General features: G+C 36.8%; 3 protein-coding genes across 3 annotated transcripts in view; 1 reads left to right on the plus strand and 2 right to left on the minus strand.

The window, feature by feature from the left end:
• The window catches only part of LOC143530448 (large ribosomal subunit protein uL22y-like), an 81,132-nt gene that overhangs the window by 23,349 nt on the left and 36,499 nt on the right, over positions 1-21,284 (plus strand). The gene's annotated exons all lie outside the window — the stretch shown is intronic.
• Positions 1,462-8,243, minus strand: LOC143530437 (uncharacterized). The gene is made up of 7 exons (XM_077025978.1): positions 8,004-8,243; positions 6,838-7,099; positions 6,587-6,699; positions 5,515-5,608; positions 4,402-4,674; positions 3,456-3,793; positions 1,462-1,665 (listed from the first exon to the last, which is right to left on the minus strand). Exons 2-7 carry the CDS (start codon positions 6,992-6,994, stop codon positions 1,462-1,464), a joined length of 1,179 nt encoding a protein of 392 aa, XP_076882093.1. The 5' UTR covers positions 6,995-7,099; positions 8,004-8,243.
• Positions 10,132-18,046, minus strand: LOC143530468 (putative arabinosyltransferase ARAD1). The gene is made up of 4 exons (XM_077025999.1): positions 17,462-18,046; positions 14,430-14,726; positions 14,255-14,350; positions 10,132-10,651 (listed from the first exon to the last, which is right to left on the minus strand). The coding sequence occupies exons 1-4, from the start codon at positions 18,044-18,046 to the stop codon at positions 10,235-10,237; spliced, it is 1,395 nt and encodes a 464-aa protein (XP_076882114.1). The 3' UTR covers positions 10,132-10,234.

Here is a 21,284-nt window from a genome sequence, read left to right on the forward strand (position 1 = left end):
TGATCAAATGTGAGGAGGCGTTTCATGGGATCGTTATTATATTACTTGCTGGAGAATATGGAAAGCTAGAAATGAATATATGTTTGAAAGTAAACATGTAAAGATCGAAGATATAATTGGAAGTTGTCTTTGGAAGTTGTCTAGGCTAAGCGGGTGCTCAATCATCAGCATGAGCTATCCAAACGAGCCTAACCACACGTTGTTTTAGGTGTAATGTCGATTTATAACTTGTAACGCAATATTCATTTTCAGTTGGGAATCGACATACTTACTAGCAAATGCGTTACTTTTAAGTTATATACAGCTTTAAGTCGAAAATAAATTTGGAAAATATGATAATCAAGAAGCATGAATGTATGGTTTGAGTTTAATAACTTATTAGCAAAGAGGTGTGCATAGTTTGAGTATGTTTTGGTCAAAATCATAACTATAACCAATATGTCAGTTAATAGATAAATGGTCATTATTCAGGCCTGAAAATTTGTGTTTGAAATTTTTTACCACGGAATAATATGTTATTACGCATTTGTATATATAGTATATTACATAACAATAAGAAAAATGCATATAACCTTTGATACTATAAAAATACACATAATTGGTTCTGTTCTGTTTTTTCGGGTACCGAAACCTTATTAAAGAAGTATTTATCAAACATAACTAAAGAAGCATGTGTAAACCAAAACTCTTTGCTTAACCTATTCAAACCTAGAGGTGCACAAAAAAACCGGTTTCGGACCCGACCCTACCCAAGGGTATAGACCGGGCTTTGGGTTTAGCCCAGAATTGTACCCAGAACCGGAACCGACCCGGACCCAGTGGGACCAGTTCCACCAATACCCAGTCAAAACCCAACCCTACCTGAAACCCGAAAAAAACCCAGTCAAACCGGTCAAAACCCGACTATACCCCAAACCGGTTACTACCCAGACCCGGTTTTGACTTTTGTTGACCATATCCAGAACCAGTTCCTACCCAATTCCGGTTTATGAGAATACCCAGTTTGTGCACCTCTATTCAAACCAGTACCACTTCATCATGAGTCATGCCCGAATTGATGATGACCTCAACTAGTGGTATACAAAACTGGTTACCAGTTTGAAAAATCGACTTTTAACCATATTGAGTCAATTCAAACCGATTACAACCCAATACTGGGAAAAGCTAGAGCGGGTTCCTTACGGTTGGAAAATGCTCCAACGGTAAGTTATTCGGTTCTTACGGTAATTTTAAAAGTATAGCCAAATATAACATTGGCTTTAAAGTTTAAATACATTGTTATTCAGAAAAAATAAATTAAGACATTCAACACAAATCCAAACCTACAAGTTATTACTTGCCACTCGACGCGAACTTAATAAAAAAAATCAAAGTAGAAGTAAAAGACAACAAACTCTATTGCATGATGCTCTGGATTATTACTTCACTCTTCATGATATTTGAAGATGTTCAGTTTACCGTTCAAGTTGTTCGGACTTCGGCTAAAGGACAGTTTGCTGCAGCTATTCTCTCTCGGAGGTTAAATTTCTTGGCAATTATTGGCCGGACATCTTCAACTCCGACTAAACTTTCCAAAAATGGGATTATGGAAAGAAGCTCTTGATCTGAACGGTCATCGAACCAGCTGATTATCGGTATGCCATTGTCGACTTGAAAGCCGAATGCCTGCAATAAAAGTGGTTCACGAGTTATATCAGGTGGAGGTAGGGGTGCAAAGGAGCCGAGCTTAATCGAGCCTGAGCCCAAGCCCGGGCTTCAGTTATCAAGCTCGAGCCGGCTCGCAAGCCTAAACGAGAGTGTCATTTATATAGCTTTTTTAAAATTTATATTTAATAATTACTAATTAATTTATATAATGTTATGAAAAAATAAATAAACATAACTAAATAATATATATTATTTTATGACCTTAATCGAGCCTGAGCCCAAGCCCGGGCTTCAGTTATCAAGCTCGAGCTGGCTCGCAAGCCTAAACGAGAGTGTCATTTATATAGCTTTTTTAAAATTTATATTTAATAATTACTAATTAATTTATATAATGTTATGAAAAAATAAATAAACATAACTAAATAATATATATTATTTTATGACCTGTGGTTTTAGGGCGGAGACATAATGAGTCCTCGAAAAATATTTTGAACTGGTTAAGTCCTTGGGGTTTCAAAAATGAACCATTTGAGTCTCTGCCGTTACTTAACTTTCAGCTTAAACTTTAATTTTACTGAAACCACAGGGACTCAAATTGTTCGTTTCTAAAACCACAAGGACTCAACCAGTTCAAAAAACTTTTCGAGGACTCATTATGTCTCCGCTCTAAAACCACAGGGACACAAATAGTAATTTTCTCTTATTTTATACATAAAATTATAATAGAAAAAAATATATAAAAATAATTAATAATTATACAAAAAATATTTGATAAATAGTAAACGAGCCGAGCTCGAGCTTGAAATCTACTTACGAGCCGAGCTCGAGCTTTGAAAACAGAGCTCGAAACTACCCGAGCTCAAGCTCTATGTAAGTTAAACGAGCCAAGGTCGGGCTCGGCTCGCTTGCACCCTTAGGTGGAGGGTTGGTATCACATAGCCCATGTAACCTGGACACTTTGCATGAAACCCGTTTATCTAAATGGGTCAAATAGGTTAGCTGGTTGTAAGCTAATCAGGTAAACAGGTTGTAAATAGGTATGACAGGTTGGCCTTATTAAAGACAAAACAAAACGGAATACTACCAAGCCTTGCCTATGGTAAACGAGCCAAGCTACTCGAAATTGACTCGCTTAAACGAGCACGAGCCTGAGCTCAAGCATAAAATTAAGCATTGTTTAATAAACGAGCCTCGGCCCGAGCTTCACTTAAACAAGGCTATCACTTATAAGAAAATTTATTTAATATACTAAATATAATATATATTTATATAACAATTATTATTAAGTATAAAATTACGAAATTACTAGCTACATCATATATGCTATGTTCTAGATAAAAATATTAAAATACGTATATCATATAATTATAAATCTACATAAATTAATTAAAAGATAAAAAAGCGAGTTGAGCTCAAGCCTAGCCAAGCTCGGCTCATTTACACTCCACCTTGCCTAGATTATTGCCAGTTTTAAAATGCGACATCAGAAAAAAGTCAGCATGGTCAAAACACAAGATGTAAGCTACCATGCCCATTTGACCAGAGTAAAATTATCTTAAATCAAAAAATTTGAAAGTTCTTTCACCAAAAAAAAAAAAAAAATCTGGAAGATGGTTACTTCTTTATAGGTAAATTACTAAATAAAAAAATTATCCAAAACAATAATCAGACGAAAGACTGTTACTTGTAACACAATTTGCCCTTATTCAAGGATACTTCAAACATCCATTTAGCAGTCAAAACAATAAATAATCTTTTTTAATTTTCACAAAACAGCGAACATAAGCATAACTAAAAAGGTTACATACCTGTGGCGAGTTATCAATCATGACAACACGTGCTAAATCCCGACCAAGAACAGACAAATCTTTGAGGTAATTTCCTTCGAGATAGACACAAGACTCACGATAAACACGGTGCCTAAATACTTTTCTTTTGGGATCCAAAACATTCAGAAGCTGTTCCGCATAAATGCTTTGACTAGCAGTAAAAATAATTATTTCAAAAAGACCAGCCACCCTTTCCATGAATTCTTTAAGGTAAGGACGACAACGAACGTAGACTTTATGGTCCTCGAGGTTAAAGTTGACAGTAAACGTGAAGTCAGCATCTTCACAAGGTTCAAGTGTTGAGTGCACCAAAGTCTCTGCCCAAAAAAAAAGTCAACTCAATGGATTGCATAAAAATGAAAAAACTAATTTCCCACTAGCCGGTAAGGTCTATGTGGTTTACCCATAAGTTTAATTATAAAGGGTACATTTGTCATTTCACACCCACTTAACAGAAAAGGATAACCTCATCCTAAGCAAGAGACCAACCAAGTTACCCGTGTGAAAATCATTGAACTAAACGTGTAACTTTTAGAAAAAATGTAGAAGTGTGCATGGCCGATGCCCAAACCGAAACATCGGTTTTTGAGTTTTTGAAACCGTTCAATTACATTTTTTTGATATTTAATGTATTAAACATAACAAGAATAAATGCATTGCTATAATGACAAGATAATTGTTTTACAAAAACTTATGTCATTGTAAGGAATTTGAAAGCATGTTATGCAACTTTCAACCAGTTTAGCCAGTTTGAAACGTTTGACCGGTTTCATTTTTAGGTAACTTTATGCATTTCACCCGTTTGACCAGTTTCCCGTTATACCTAGTGAAAGACTCAAAAATCTTACCTAATCGTTTTTTTTCTTGTTAACAATTAATTAAAAAATATATCTGGTAAAATAAACAGATAAGAAGAATTACTGACCGTCCAAGTCTAAAACAAGAGTGGTTGGTGGGCAACTCCGTGTCTGTTTGGGTAGTAACGTGGGCCTAAAAGAGGGGACCACCGATGCTAATTCTGGCAAGTTTTTTATAAAGAAATAAGGGTCAAATTCATCAAATTCTTCATATTCATCTTCATCCATTTGAACATCAGATGACGTATGATCATGATCATGTTCATCAACACATTCTAATTTTGAGTCTTTCATGCATTGGTATATCGCTGAAACTTCACTAGAGAGGCCACATCCTAAATCTGCATCAAAACAATAGAGAGTAAGTTAGTAACATAAAATATAACAGAATAAATATATCCACGTTTTACTTAATGAACCAATTCATATTCATTTATAAGCAGCTTATAAAACACAGGTCAAGTTATTCTACAAAGGGGGACAAAAATGAGAAGTATGGATTTGTAGCCACAAAGAAACCCTTCAAGAAAAATAATGAAAAATTAATAAAAAAATCATAACTCAAATTTTAATACAAACACAAAAAATGTTTCCACCGTCTTTCTCGTTCAAAAAAAAAACCCTTGAAAAAGACACAATGTGGAGTAAATAAAAAAAGATCATTGTGCCTTTTTGTTTATCATTGTGTTTTGTGTTCATTTTCGTCATTGATTCTCTTTTTTTTCTTGATATTGTGCTATATTACTCAACATTGTGTCATATTTTGTTCGCCTTTGTGTTATATTTTGCGATCTATTGTGTCTTTTTTGGTTTATCATTGTGTTGTTTGTTCATTTTCAGCATTGTGTTTTTTCTCATCATTGTGTCTTTTTGTCAGTTTTTTTTTTTTTTTTTTTTGGGGGGGGGGGGGGGGGGGGCATTTTGGTTTTTTAATTTTTTTTGTTTTTTATTTATATATTGAGTTATGATTTGTTTATTATTATTTTTGAATTATGTTTAAGGGGTTTTTTTGAAATCATTCTCACACTTCTCATTTTTGTCTCCCTTTGCATTTTAACTTTACCCTATAAAACACTTGTTAAAATTGTATATTAATAACTTTTAAGTAAACAGAATTTCCTTTGCTAGTATTAATAAGTTTATTATAAATTTATGATCAAATTAGCAATGTTGTTATTTACCTCCATCTGCAATTTCTCCATCAACGGCTCTGGAAATATGGAACGTAGGAGAAAATATAGTTCCGTTCACAAAAGTTTCGGTAACATTACATCCCTGCGCATATCAAAAAAGCATTAGTGAGAACCATAAATTCAAGAAACTGACCTTAAAATATAATAATAACCATTAGTCTAATGCAGATTTAAAAAAATATATCTCATAAAATGACAGTCCAAAACTAAATACTATCAACTTAAAAGTTAAAATAATTAGAACCTTCAGACATACCATGTCCCTCTCACTAAAATTTGATGCAAGTATTCGATTTCCCGTCTCTTAGACCATTCTCATTAGCGAAACAACCCAACCCAATTTTTATTATAAAACTAATTTCTCGCTCTTCCACATACCAAATCCAATCATTACCCAAACTTCCCATCCTCATTAGCAACCCAACCTTCATTATTTTTTATTCAATAAATATAATTTATAATTGTTTTTTAAGTGGCTAGAAATATAAAAAATAATAGTTTTATTTAAAAAATAAACAAAATATTTATTTTAAAAATATTAAAAAAACTATATTCATCAGACATATTTAAATAAGTAATATTAATTTATATTAAAAAATAATTTTTTTAACTAACTCATTTTTAATAAAATTTATACCTATACGCTCACAAAAAAAACTGAACAAGGCTGCGTTTTTAAATTCTTATTAAAACATAATTATTAAAAGTTATTAGCAAAACTTAAGACTAAACATAAAACTAATTATTATGAAAGAATAAAGAAAAAGAAATTAAAAATATGTCCACTCATATGGTGACATGTGGCACCAATATGGGTTGCAAACTAGTTTGCTGTCATTTCAAAGTTTTTTAATATTTTTGTATTCTAAATAATGGAGCAAACCACCATTGGTTTGCCAATGGAAGTAGTCTTATAATCTTATTTAAGAAAAGTAAACTAATATATTATCTTAGTCACAAATTATGTTTTTTGACTGTGCAATAGTCAAGAACCAACTTATGCGGCATTGATAAAATAAAAGTAAAAGAAAAAAAAAGACATGGCAAATATATGATTTACCTCTGAATCCACGGACATGTTGATTGCAAGATAAGAATCATCTTCAGAGCATATGTTAGCGTTTAAATTAGTCACGTCAACATTCTCTTTGCTTTTCCTTGTGCGAGTGACTGCTGCTAATTACAATAGACATCACACGGTATTTAATCACTTTATAGTTTATACAAAGACCAAAAAAATATTTTCACAACTTATGTCAAAAATAATCAGATAATCAGTTTTATAACTCGCAATAAAGATAACCAACTTACCAGGTTTTTGTTTTCTAGCGGAAGACGTGATCATCTGAGACGCCTTGTTCTCTTGGTTGTTAACATCTTCTGGAACCTTCTTCTGATTCCGTGAAACTTTTGGACTACCAACTGCTTTAGAAGAATTTCTTCCCGTTGATACTTTCTTGGTTTGCATCTCAAACTTTAGGAAGATCCAACTTTAGGCGTCTATCAATTTCGATTCTTTGATATGTTTATAAGTTATGATCTCCCTCAAATCGCCTGAACATCATAAAGTTTCCTACATTAAAGTTTTTATGATAACTAGCTGTAAATATTAGATTTAAACCCTAATTCAGCAACACTACAAGGTGTGCATAGAACCAAAAAACCCGAATCAAAACCGGAAAAACCGAAAACAACAAAATGGGAAAAAAAAAGAACTGAAACAAGGACCGACGGTTTGGTTTTATGTTTTCTTAAAACCTGAAGTCACGGTTCAGTTTTGCATGTTATAAAAACCAAACCAAACAGTTTTTACTTTTAATTAATTTCTAAAAACTTAATAAATACGTAACTCGAATAATTTAGGCTAAATGTATAATAATCATTTAGCTATTAATTAAAAAAATGATTTAGACCCAAATTCATTATTTCGGGCCAAATTTCTTTTTGCGGCCCAAAATTGCAAAACCGTAAAACCAACATCAAATAGTTATGAAAATATCAAAAGCCAAAGTTTCAATGTTTGGTTCTGTTTTTGCCCAAACTGAACCGAGCACACCCCTACTCCGGAAACAACCCCCCCCCCCCCACCCACAAACACATACCAAAAAAAAGCTCTTTCTTTTTTCCTAAAATTGACATATTTTACATTACTAAACAAATCAAGAAGCTCTTAAAACTAGTTACAATGCATTTAGAATCATGAGCATAAATAAAAACAAGCAAATAACTAAAGCCATACTATATGTAAATCAAGTTACTAAATTCAAACTATATGTAACAAGAATCATAACCCAAAACCCATAAAGCAGCTACTAAAGTTCAAATCTTTAACATAACAAATAACCCAAAAAAACCCTAAGTTAACAACCAACAAAACCCCAAATTCAAAACCCTAAAAACCCGAATTACACCAAAACAAAACTAACCCACAAACAAAACAGCTAATTAAAGCTATTCACATTAACAAATCAGCATACCTGACTCCAATTGGATCAATCTTGCAGCTCAATACCAGTTCAAACAGTAGCTGTTGATAAAGAAAGTGAGTCCAGACAACGGTCAAAAGAAAGGCGAAATATGCGATGGATCTAAAATATAAACAAAAGGGAAGTGAAATTAATTTGAATTTGAAGCAAAAAGCTTCGAAATTTACGAGTTTTCCCTCCAAAAGAAAGAGAGGGAAAACCTAAAAAGATGCTGAACGAAATATTTGGGGCTGATGATAGTAAAGATTTCATTATTATTATTATTTATTATTATTATTATTTATGTTTACTGTTGCTATTGTATAAATCTTGTCTTGTTGAAATAATAATATTATTATTTATATTTATTACTGTGATTATTATTATTTATATTTTTTATTGTTATTGTTATTGTATAATCGTAATTAGTTTCGATGGCACCAGGGTGATGATGGGAGAGGAAGACTGGGCGAATGAGTGGATTTCATTAGTTGGATCCTTGAACTAAACGAGTTTTATTTCGTTGCATTGTCGTGCCTTCGGGCGAGTGTTCATGGGCGTTAGCCTTAAATGAGGGTTTTTCCCATATCGAAAAACAAGCGTATCCCGATGTGATGAATTTAGTCGGTAGCTCATTTGAATGATTAGTTGGTTGTTCAAAAAAAAATCAAGTTTTGGTGATTTTGTTTCCGTATTTGCATAAAAGGCTCGTGTAAGGCACGCGTGACATGGTGGAAGAATAGGTGAATGTTTATTAATGGGTTTGGCGCGTGGGAAGAAGAGCTATTGGTGAGTTGTGAGAGATAAATTTTGGTAATATTTTATTATTATTATTATTATTTAATGTATTTGGTTAATTTACAGTTTTATATAGTGGTACTCTAGATTATATTTAGTTTACTTTAAAGTCTTAATATTATTATCTTAACGCTACTCGTTTTATTATTTTCCCTCCTCTTAAGATACGGGTACTTATACTATTTCAATACAGTACCTGTTTAGATACCACCTTGTTTGCTTTTTCAAATCGTTAATAATCTTGCTACTGGTACGGGGTACGAATAACAGATAAACTGAATCGATACGGGTACCGGTACGGGAAGGTTACCTAATTGGCTATATTGGTACACGTATTGGTTGGACTGTATGATTAATAATCGTTTGGACCTATTTTTAGACATATATATGAAAATTCTCAATATAACTTCTATATTTCCAAACGCGTACAAAATACCTAAATACTCTTATATGTGCATGTACCCATCCTTGTAAGTAATGAATACCGATACCTTGTAAGTAACGAATACGAGTATTCGGGAAAGCTCGTCCCTAGTCAGCATTAGTGTGTCTGGTTCACAAACTGTAAACCTCTTAATTGGTCATATTTATTGTAAACATGTTGAATGGAGTCACTAAATCGGTCAGCTCTCTTAATGACTTACGTGCGAGTTCCAAACAGCCCCTAATACTATGTGCAGTGAAGTGGATTAGCTAAAGGTAATAATAAGTGGTAACAAGACTATCACGTCACTTCCACGTAAGCATAAGGAATCTCACATTCTTATAAAAACACGTAATTGTTCGACAACAATTGTTATTTAATCTTTTTTTATGTATAAATGCAAGAAGGTGGAACTAATTTGTTGGGAAAAATCTGCCCAGGGGGGGAGGGTTATTCACCCAACAATTAACTAATGAGATAATGTCACCTCAAGTCAACCAAAGCATTTCCAACTACACTCATGCACGCAGCCCAAGTACATATACTCGGCTCCAACTACTCGATACACTGCTCGGTTGGGCAGGGGTGGTCTCCCCATACTACCCGACCTACGTGGCCAAGAACTCCGAGTAATGACCCCGACCACCTGGAGAACCTAAATAAGAGAACTTGAATACGAAAGCCATAATACATTCTAAAAGGTCACTCATCCTGCAATTACTCACAGAAGAATGCTTGACTACGAAAACCAAATCTCAGTAACCGCCAACACGTCCAAAACACATAACCAAACCAAACTCAAGACCAAGATAGATGACACTGATTACTCTTGAAACAAACCGAAACTGAGATTCGTTTAAATTAAAGGCCTATGTATATTAAAAAAAACCTATACTTTTTCCCATCAAGGGAAGCAATGCACCTATGGCTCATGAATAACAGTAAAACATATAAAAATCCTTTTAAAAAATAACAAACAGGGCCGACCGGGCTTGCCCAGTATGACTCAATGGCTCAACACTCACCGCCACCAATCGGGCACTTTTAATCTCCGGGCTCTATTTACAGCAAGTCTCTCAAAAGGAACCTTATTCCGTACCTGTCTCCATATCATATTAACAGCGTCGTCTTTCTTTGGCGGATATTGATATTCAAAATGATGCGATACTTCTTTAAGTCGTTTCCACATTTCGAGCCATTTATCTTTTGGGATTTTTCTGAGTTGTTGGACCATGTAACCGGGAGTTAGCGCCTCTTCAACAGAGAAAAAAATTGAAAATGCGTTGTAGTCCAGTTCATCTTCAAATGGCAGTTCAATTCGGTCACTCACGATCACGGGTACACAATGGCTCACGATAGCATCAAACAGTCGGTTTGAGGATGGAGTGTCGCCAGCTGGATTTAGACAGAATTTGGATGAACGCATACCCTGAGAAGACTGGTGCAACAAAAACCATATTAATATTAGATAATCTCAAAACTGGCATAATGTTTTACCCAACTAAATAAAACATGTCAAATAAATTCATTCAAAACACTTAAGTTTCATATTTACTCAATCCCAATTCATTAAATAAAACTTTAAGACAAGTACCCTCGTAGACTAATGCAAATTCTAAGAAGGATATAAATGTCACAAATTTGAAAATGGATATATTTGATATTATAATTTTATGTTGGGAATATATAAAACTATCCTATATTTAACATACTAAATGTGATAAATGTAGGGGTATGGTACTAAACCCGGTTTTACGACCCTAAATTTATTATGATTGGCTTATTTTATTATATGGACTAATACAATGTTATTGGGCTGAGGAGGTTTTGTGGAGGTAACCCTAACTGGGCTAGGCCCATTAGGGTACCATGATGGTGGCCATGAGGCTCTCTATATAAGGAGGTCTCCACCTCCTTATTCAGGGGTTATGCTCAATAAGAGCCACCACCACTTTTTGTGTCTGTAAACAAGAGATCTTTGAGATTTCTTAGCAGTCACCTCCACACCCCCGAAAAACCATTGCAGGTCTCAAGCAACCGGAGAAGAAGATCAAGACGTGGTTCGTTAATCTCGAAAATCCGTGGAAACATCGTCATGGATCAGGTCAGATTCATTTCGTTCTTCGACATTGGCGCCATCCGTGGGACGGCAACGAACTACCCTTCGATCTTCCTCTCGGCTGTCAGATCTCTCCCAGGAAAAACCCAGATCTGGAAGTTTACAGAAAAAGGCCTTCAAGGCTTGTTCTATTAAAGCTCAAAAAGATCCATAGATCTAAAAGAGGCTTCCAGATCTGTGCAAAAAGAAGCTGCCTGATTCGAATGATCAATCTCCGGATCTGTGATGGTTTTAAATCCGCTCCGAGTCTCAGATCTATCTAGATCTGATTTACAGATCTAGATCTAGATTACAGACCTGGACTTTAGGTTTAAAATTGCAGATCTAACTCTTAAGTTGCAGATCCAAAAATCATCAGACTTCCGCCGCCATGTACGCGCGCCCGCGGATTCTCACTCTGCAGCCATGCACGTGCCGCCGCGGGAACCACCATGTGGGTTTTGCGCAAGAGACCTCCGCCACGCACGCGCGCTCACGAGTCACCACTCCATCGCCGTGCATGCGCGCATCAGGCCACGCGCGAAACTTAAAGGTTGGAAATCCTCATAATATCCCATATGGCTATACGCCAAACTTAAAGGTTGGGAATCCTCATAATATCCCATATGGCTACGCGCCATACTTAAAGGTCGGGAATCCTCATAATATCCCGTATGGCTACGCGCCAAACTTAAAGGTCGGGAATCCTCATAATATCCCATATGGCTACGCGCCATGCTTAAAGGTCGGGAATCCTCATAATATCCCATATGGCTACGCGCCATACTTAAAAGTTGGGAATCCTCATAATATCCCACATGGCTACACGCCATACTTAAAGGTTGGGAATCCTCATAATATCCCATATGGCTACACGCCATACTTAAGGTTGGGAATCCTCATAAACCCGTCAGGCCAAGCGCCAAACTTAAAGGTTGGGAATCCTCATAAACCCATACGGCTTCACGCCACATGCTCACACATATCACACAGTCTACGCGCACGCGCATGCAACATCTGCGCGTGGCGCATAATACAAAGCCAGAGCCTATGCGCATGCGCATGCAACATTTGCGCGCGTCGCATGACGCGCAGTCTACGCGCACGCGCAAGCTCCATTATTATTATAGCTCGTAAGTCGCCTCTCGCGCAAGCTTCATTATTATTCATACAGCTCATAAGACGCCTCGCGCGCAAGCTGTTATTATTATAGCTCATAAGACGCCTCGCGCGCAAGCTTTTATTATTCATACAGCTCGTAAGACGCCGCGCGCGCAAGCTTTTATTATTCATACAGCTCGTAAGACGCCGCGCGCGCAAGCTTTATTATTCATACAGCTCATAAGACGCAAGCTTTTATTATTCATACAGCTCGTAAGACGCCGCGCGCGCAAGCTTTATTATTCATACAGCTCATAAGACGCCTCGCGCGCAAGCTGTTATTATTCTTACAGCTCATAAGACGCCTCACGCGCAAGCTGTTATTATTCTTATAGCTCGTAAGTCGCCTCTCGCGCAAGCTTCATTATTATTATAGCTCGTAAGCCGCAACCCGCGCAAGCTTCATTATTATTCATACAGCTCATAAGACGCCTCGCGCGCAAGCTGTTATTATTATTATAGCTCGTAAGACGCCTCGCGCGCAAGCTGTTATTATTCTTACAGCTCATAAGACGCCTCGCGCGCAAGCTGTTATTATTCTTATAGCTCGTAAGACGTCGCGCGCGCAAGCTTTATTATTCATGCAGCTCATAAGACGCCTCGCGCGCAAGCTGTTACTATTCTTATAGCTCGTAAGACGCCACGCGCGCAGGCTGCATTATTCTCATAAGATCCGTAAGCTGCCTCGCGCGCAGGCTTCATTATTATTATAGCTCGTAAGTCGCCTCTTGCGCAAGCTTCATTATTATTATAGCTCGTAAGCCGCAACTCGCGCAAGCTTCATTATTATTATTATAGCTCGTAAGCCGCAACTCGCGCAAGCTTCATTATTATTATAGCTCGTAAGCCGCAACCCGCGCAAGCTTCATTATTATTCATACAGCTCATAAGACGCCTCGCGCGCAAGCTGTTATTATTATTATAGCTCGTAAGACGCCTCGCGCGCAAGCTTTATTATTCATACAGCTCATAAGACGCCTCGCGCGCAAGCTGTTATTATTCTTATAGCTCATAAGACGCCTCGCGCGCAAGCTGTTATTATTTTTATAGCTCGTAAGACGCCTCGTGCGCAAGCTTTTATTATTCCTACAGCTCATAAGACGCCTCGCGCGCAAGCTTTTATTATTCATATAGCTCGTAAGACGCCTCGCGCGCAAGCTTTTATCATTCTCATAGCTCACAACATGTCACCATCATGGAGAAAACCTCTCAAAACTCAAAGACAATAAAGACAAGGCCAAAGAAAAGGGAAAAAACCGCCTCATGGCCTAACACACCTTATAAAGTCCAGCGCTCCACCTAGACGCTTACGCGCCCAGGAGCAACGCTGGACTTGGGGGGCTTGTAGGGGTATGGTACTAAACCCGGTTTTACGACCCTAAATTTATTATGATTGGCTTATTTTATTATATGGACTAATACAATGTTATTGGGCTGAGGGGGTTTTGTGGAGGTAACCCTAACTGGGCTAGGCCCATTAGGGTACCATGATGGTGGCCATGAGGCTCTCTATATAAGGAGGTCTCCACCTCCTTATTCAGGGGTCATGCTCAATAAGAGCCACCACCACTTTTTGTGTCTGTAAACAAGAGATCTTTGAGATTTCTTAGCAGTCACCTCCACACCCCCGAAAAACCATTGCAGGTCTCAAGCAACCGGAGAAGAAGATCAAGACGTGGTTCGTTCATCTCGAAAATCCGTGGAAACATCGTCATGGATCAGGTCAGATTCATTTCGTTCTTCGACAATAAAGAACTTGAACATTTTATAAAAGTAACTTACAGCTTTTATGCTTTCTCCTGTAGCGTAGCTAGACTCATAATGAACATCATCGTATCCTTTTAATATTTTCTCCAACTTAGCACGTACCACGCCTTCCTGCACATCACATTATTTACTATTTAATTCGATTATATACAATTAGTGAAATATATGTTCAAGTTTATTGGTTACGTACAGATTTTCTCACGGTTCTTCCTCGAAAGAAAAGAAGCGTAGTTCGTGAGTCGTAAGGGTCTAGAGAATTACCATCCAAAAAAGACTCCACTACATGCATATAAGGGGCCACGACGTCTTTCTGCAGATTTGACATGGCTTTAGAGTATCGTCCGAAATCTGCAACGATAAGAATTGATGCATTCACTTCCTCTCGAAGAAATCTGAAAGCATTGGGATGGTGCATCGGAATTACATGGTCTCTTCCTTCGGTCCTTTGCCAATATTTGGATTGCCTCAAGAACTTAAGAATGTCAACCTGTAAATTTACAAACAGATAATCATTAATTTTGAAAAAAAAAACACAACCAACTCGACCCGTTTTCAAAAATGGGGTTGAACTTGTCACCTCCACATGGTGGTCTAAAAGCGTGGTGAAAATTACATGCTACTTACATTGCATAATATGATACATAATTCATGTGCAACCATAAAATTCTCCAAATATGTTTAGTGTGTTTTATTGTATAACTTAATTGATTAACACATAACCATCCAATATGTATATGGTTTGTCTGTTACATTAAGTTAGATCCATGTCTAATGATCTAGAATCTTTAATGAAACAGAAACTTGAATAAATATGTCGTCATGGAGTTTAACTATAACAATACAAGAAAAAAATGCAAAAGGACTACAAGAAGTAAAAAAGGATCAGTCACACCTTTTTTATTTTTTTCACAAATTATATCTTGGTTTGTAAACCATCAACATATATTCAGAGTAATTCTTAACTTACACATTATTAACCTTTAAACAAGAGTCACACATAACAACATGTATCTGCAAGTTCTTTGCTTGTGAATTACAAATAAAAACACTGAAATTTTCCACCCATAAATCTGAAAATTTCTTAAGATTTTAACCACGCCATCCTACTAAAAAAACTAATCAGACTTAAGGGTTGTTTGGTAGCCTCTTAATGGCTACTTCTGAATCAGTGAAAGGTAGAGTGTGCTTGGTTCACTTAAAAGACACCTCCTAATAGTTCATGGAGTCTCTTAATGGGTAAGTTTTAGAAGCATGCTGACCGATTAAGAGTAGCACAAGATTGCCAAACAGCCCCTAATATCTAACAATTGCAGTGTTCAAGGCGTTTACAATCAATGGCGAAGGTCGCTTAGGGCCCGGGGTGGCCTCGCCCCCCCCCCCCCCCTGTTTTTTTACGCAGTAGTGTAAATTTACCCGTTTTCGTTCGAAATTTTTTTATACGTAGTGTAAATTTAGCCGTTTTCGGCCAAAAATTTTTATACGTGGTGTAACATTTAGTCGTTTTCGGCCGAAATTTTTTATACGTAGTGTAAAATTTGGCCATTTTCGGCCGAATTTTTTGATACATAATGTAAAATTAGCCGTTTTCGCCCAAAAATTTGAGCACGCCCCCCTTTGTTTGTGAAATTTTGTATACATTTTGAGCCCCCCCCCCCCGCCCCCCCGGTGTCTTAGTCCAAGCTTCGCCACTGTCTGCAATCCAACTATGAATTGGAAATCATGATATACCTTTTATCTGGCAATCTTTTTCTTCTTTTTCAGAACAGAAAATGAGTAAATGACACTCAAAAGAAAAAGATACTTAACTTTGCTTAGGGCTTTATAGTTTTCTCCAAATTGATGAGTGGTGACTAATTGATAAGTCAAGCCAACAGCCAACCCATCACTAAACATATAAAGAACTAAAATGCCAGTACCATACTATTCGCAGGTTATGAATGATGAATTATAAAAAATTAACTGGTATGAAAGTGAATTAAGCAATCCGATAGGACAATGAAGGATTCCTTAGCTCATAATCACATATTCCGTAGTATAGCTGCAAATTCTAATTTAAACTCTTTGCTATAAATAGTTAATTCCTGATGAAACTAAGTCATAATGCGCGCGATATTAAGTCAGTGATTCACCATAAACAATCAAAAACAGTATAATACAAACCTGCATCTACTACAATTTAACTTCTTAACTAATTCTTTTTGAAACCGATCCTAAGCCGTTCTGACCCAAACCCGCCCAACCAATCCGTTTGCCAGTCCTATATGCTGCTTCAAACCGACATTCTAACATAATCAAACAACTTCTTAAACCAATTCATACCTGCTACTGCCTATCAATCTCAATATTCGGATCCCTCATATTCCTCCCATGCATATTAAAACTCTAACACACTAAAAAACACACCTAACCTACGCTTGAAAGCGCGCAACCGGCATTAAACACGTGTAACCAACTCCGCGAGCGTAACCGGCAGTAAACACACTTAGCTGACGTCGGTCACACGTGGGGAGCTCTGGTTAGGCGCGCAGCCTACTCTGCATGTGTAACTGGTACTGAATACACAAACAAGGCATTTTGACCCAAAACCCGAAACCTGCGTCAACCTGAACCCACTTTAACCCGACCCGACCCGACCCAAACTAAAATAACCCTTCCTTAACCCAAACCCGATCCACTTACCAGTAATATGCAATGCAATTACAAACCTACAACTAACAATCCAACTAAACACCTTCTTAACCAACTCATACCTGCAACTGCCTATCAATCTCCGTATTCGTATCCGTCATATTCCTCCCATGCATATTAAAACTCAACAAACTAAAAAACATGCCTAACCTACGCTTGAACGTGTATAACCAGCATTAAACACGTGTAACAAACTCTAGGGGCGTAACAGCCAATAAACACACGTAGCTGACATCGGTTACACGTGTGGAGCTCTGGTTAAACACATTTTCCGGCCCCAGTACACATAACCAGCACCAAAATACATGTAACCGACATTTACACACACATAACCTGCGCTGCACGCGTAACCAGTGCCGAAAACTAGCAAGGCATTTTGACCCCAATCCGTCCCGACCTGAACCATAACAACTATTTATTAAACCGACCCGTTCGGCCCCTTAACCCAAACCCGACCCGTTTGCCAGTCCTTAACATTTAACAATACAATTACAAACCTACATCTAATAATCCAACTAAACAACCAACTCATACCTGCAACTGCCTATCAATCTCCGTATCCGGATCCGTCATATTCCTCCCGTGCGTATTAAAACTCAACGAACTAAAAAACGGCACGAAGAACACCTCCGCCTCCTCCCCATCCAAAACCCTAACCGCCTCACCTCCACCACCACACTCTCCACACAACAATGACGTCATCATCCAATACTCCACACTATGCTGCTGCTTCAACCCCGAATTCCTCGGCCACGCTGGCATATTCTTCACCGTCACCACAACATCATCATTATTATTATTATTATTATTATTATTATTATTATTATTATTATTATTAGTATTATTATTATTAATATTATTATTATTATTAAATTTCCGGTTTAACATGGCAACATTAAACCGGTTCGGCAAGTCGTACATGAACACACGGAGCGGTGATCCGGTGCGGCACGGTACAGAGTCATTTCTGGTGGACGACAGGAACGAGAATTGAGAGAATTGAGATCTGAAATCAACGGCTCCGATGCGTGCAGATCCGAAGCCGTTAGTTGAGATGAAGTAAGTGGTGATGGTGATGATTAGGAAGATAATTAGTGTGATAATTGATTTACTAATCATTTTTGAGGTTTAAATCGGTTATGTTTATGCTTATATTCATAATAATAATTGTGCATATGAAGAGGTGTATGTATAGTTTAGAGGTGTATGTATAGGTTAGTTAATAAAGGTGGTGTGAGATTGAAGGTAACGGAGGATTGGTGTATAAGGAATTGGAAAGGTAAAAGTGAGGTGTATGTATATGTTATTAGGGGTACAGGGATAACACGGGGAGTCGATACGATACTCGATACGGTGTCGTTTAGGATTATTATTTTATTATTAACTTTTTTTTCGATACTCAGTTTAGCATCGGTGACGTCATGAAGAGGAGGTCTTCGGTTTGGGTCTCGTTCGTGACAGATTGTGGTGTGTGAATGTTGGTTTTGTTAGTAAAATGAGACAAGCTGCTTGTGAGATACTCGAGATTGGCTTGTGAAAAAGCTTGATCGAGCCCGAGCTTGAGCATGCAAGTAAGCTCGTTTAATAAACGAGTTCGAGCCCCAGCTCGAGCCGGCGCGTGAGCCTAAACGAGCCTGTTATTTATATAATTTTTTAATATATATATATATATATATATATATATATATTTAATAATAATTAATTATAATCATATATAATGTTATAAAAAATAAATAAAATAAACTAAATAACATATATTATTTTATACATAAAATTATAATTGAAAAAAATACACAAAAATAATTATAAATATATAAAAAATAATTAATAAATAGTAAACAAGCCGAGCTCGAGCTTGAAAATCTATTCACGAGCCGAGCTAGATCTTTGAAAATAAATCTTGAGACGAGCCGAGCTCGAACTCAAGCTCTGTGCAAATTAAATGAGTCGAGCTCTGCCTCGGTTGCACCCCTACCTTTGGGCGATTGGTTTCTCTAGAATTGGTGGCGGACGAGGTAACCATGGTTGTTTACGATCGCGAGTGTGAATGGCCTTTTGCCAACGGGTGTACCCAGATAACCAGCCTTTGTTGGTCAACATATTATAATGTATGTTATTTGTGGTACAAAATTCTGGCGATAGGCGTTGAAATGTACGGTGGTTTTTAACGATGATCATCATCATCGTACTCAGTATATCCCACCAATAGCAAAGCTATGGTAGGGTCTGAGGAGGGTAAGATGTAGACAGCCTTACCTCTACCCCATGGGGATAGAGAGGCTGCTTCCGGTGAGACCCCCGGCTCGATAGTAGTTTTGCATCAAGCCTTGGACATATTACATAAGGCACATAGCACTCAATCATCGGGACGCCGGCTGATTGGTGCATGTACCCTTGTCTTTCGGCTATCAACGCCACCACATGATGCCTGATTAACCTTCCATCACTTTTAACGTTATTTTCACAAAATTAGTAAAATAACGTCAAAATTAGTGCAATTTTACTTTTGCCCACCCGAGGGTTCACACATATATACAGTATATGCGCGCATATAATGTGACGATGATGGTGTTCCAATTTCCAACCATATACTGGTAGTCTTTTATAGACATGATATCAACCGGTAGTGGCAAATTAAACCGTTTCTTAAATAATGAGTTTTTTGCTTTAACTAATTCAAACAAAGAATATCGGGTATTACCCCAAAAAAACATTTTGTGTTGCCATTTGACAAACTTAACAAACCTTGGTCCTATAAAAATGATTATAAGCTTTTGGTATTTATATATGGTTGTGTTATCTTAAGTAAATTTAATAGTGTTTACATAGGAAAAAAGATATATGGTTATGGGAACTTTATTCGTGACTTAAAAAAGCTTACAAGACTTACTTGGTTAACCAAAACAAATTTATAAGCCACGAGCGGGCAACAAACAATGTTGGTTCACGGCTTGTATGAGATAGCAGGATGTTATAACGGTTTTGGTGTATACTTAACTTATGGTTTCATGTACGTAAAAGAGGTTATAAACGTAACTCACTTTTATACTTACAAAAAAAATAGATTATAAAAGGTTAATGAACTATACAAAAAGTGAATAACCTTTTAAACATTTTAAAAGTTGGTTTTATCGAAGACAAGCCAATGGTATATATAATACATTGTTCTATATACGGCATGCTCCTTTACATTTTCTTTAACATGAACATCAGTTTTTTAAAAAGTGAACATATACTATACTTTCACAATCCAAACTCATCGAGTATAATGTAACACCCCGACCGATGGCGGATTATACATCGGGGCGCCACGTATTGTTTCATTACTCACGACACTATTTGGGTGTCAATATTTAATAAATACATTTTCATTGCGCACGCGCAGAACACAAATCGTAAAGTAACATAAATCATATCATAACTCAAAATATTCAAATAACATAATTTGTCTTGTTACATTTTAATCTAGGTCCAAAGAAAAGGAAAACATCCTACGTGTCCTTGAGATTCCCAAAAGCAGCTACAGCAAACCTGAACATGTGTTAAAATAAAACGTCAACACTTGCGTGTCGGTGAGAAATAAAGTTTAATAGATATAAATAGATAATAACAAACACTGCGCGCAACATGTGCTTAACTGGGGTTTAACATAGGGTGTAATCAGATTGTGATCAAGCCTAAATAGATCATAGCTCATAGTTCAATCCGTGCTCCCAATCGAGCACAAAAACAAATAATTATACGTGCATGTGTAAACAAAACAAGAAAACCGTAAACGATAGGTCTCCCGTGTTCATCTAATGGATCCATGAAAACTTCGGAATAGGCCGAACAAAGCGGTTAATGATTCACACATACAAATAAACAGCCAAGTAAACGTCCATAACACATGGGGTTTTGCGCACATAAATTTCATAAACAAATTTAAGACTCAAGTTGTACGAACACATGAACATCCCAAAACGTTAAAAATAAAAGGGGATTAAGTACGAGATTACTCACCTGTAAAAGGTGCGTTGAAAGATAATGCAAGAACCAACTTTTAAACAAGCACAGGTTAACCTATAAATAAGAGGTTATTGGTTTAACGATTGGTTTTTATGTCTTGAATATATGTAAGTCACTTAAACAAATTATTTAAAAGGAAAAATTATATATTAATTATTTACCGAGATTTCTGGGCAGAAAAGAAGAGAAGGCAGAGGCAAAGAGAGGAGTGGCGTTGCTGAGGAACTACGGCAGAGAGCAAAGGGAGAGAGAGATTTGGGGAGTGTTTAAGTGTAGTGTGTGTAGTGTTAATAAGCAAGAAATTAGCTTAATTTATAGGAAAACCCAAGGGAACACAATCCCTTGAAAG

This window comes from Bidens hawaiensis, unplaced genomic scaffold (genome assembly GCF_021521415.1).
Source record: "Bidens hawaiensis isolate Kalapana, Puna unplaced genomic scaffold, B.hawaiensis_p1.1 tig00008946_1, whole genome shotgun sequence".
NCBI lineage: Eukaryota > Viridiplantae > Streptophyta > Magnoliopsida > Asterales > Asteraceae > Bidens > Bidens hawaiensis.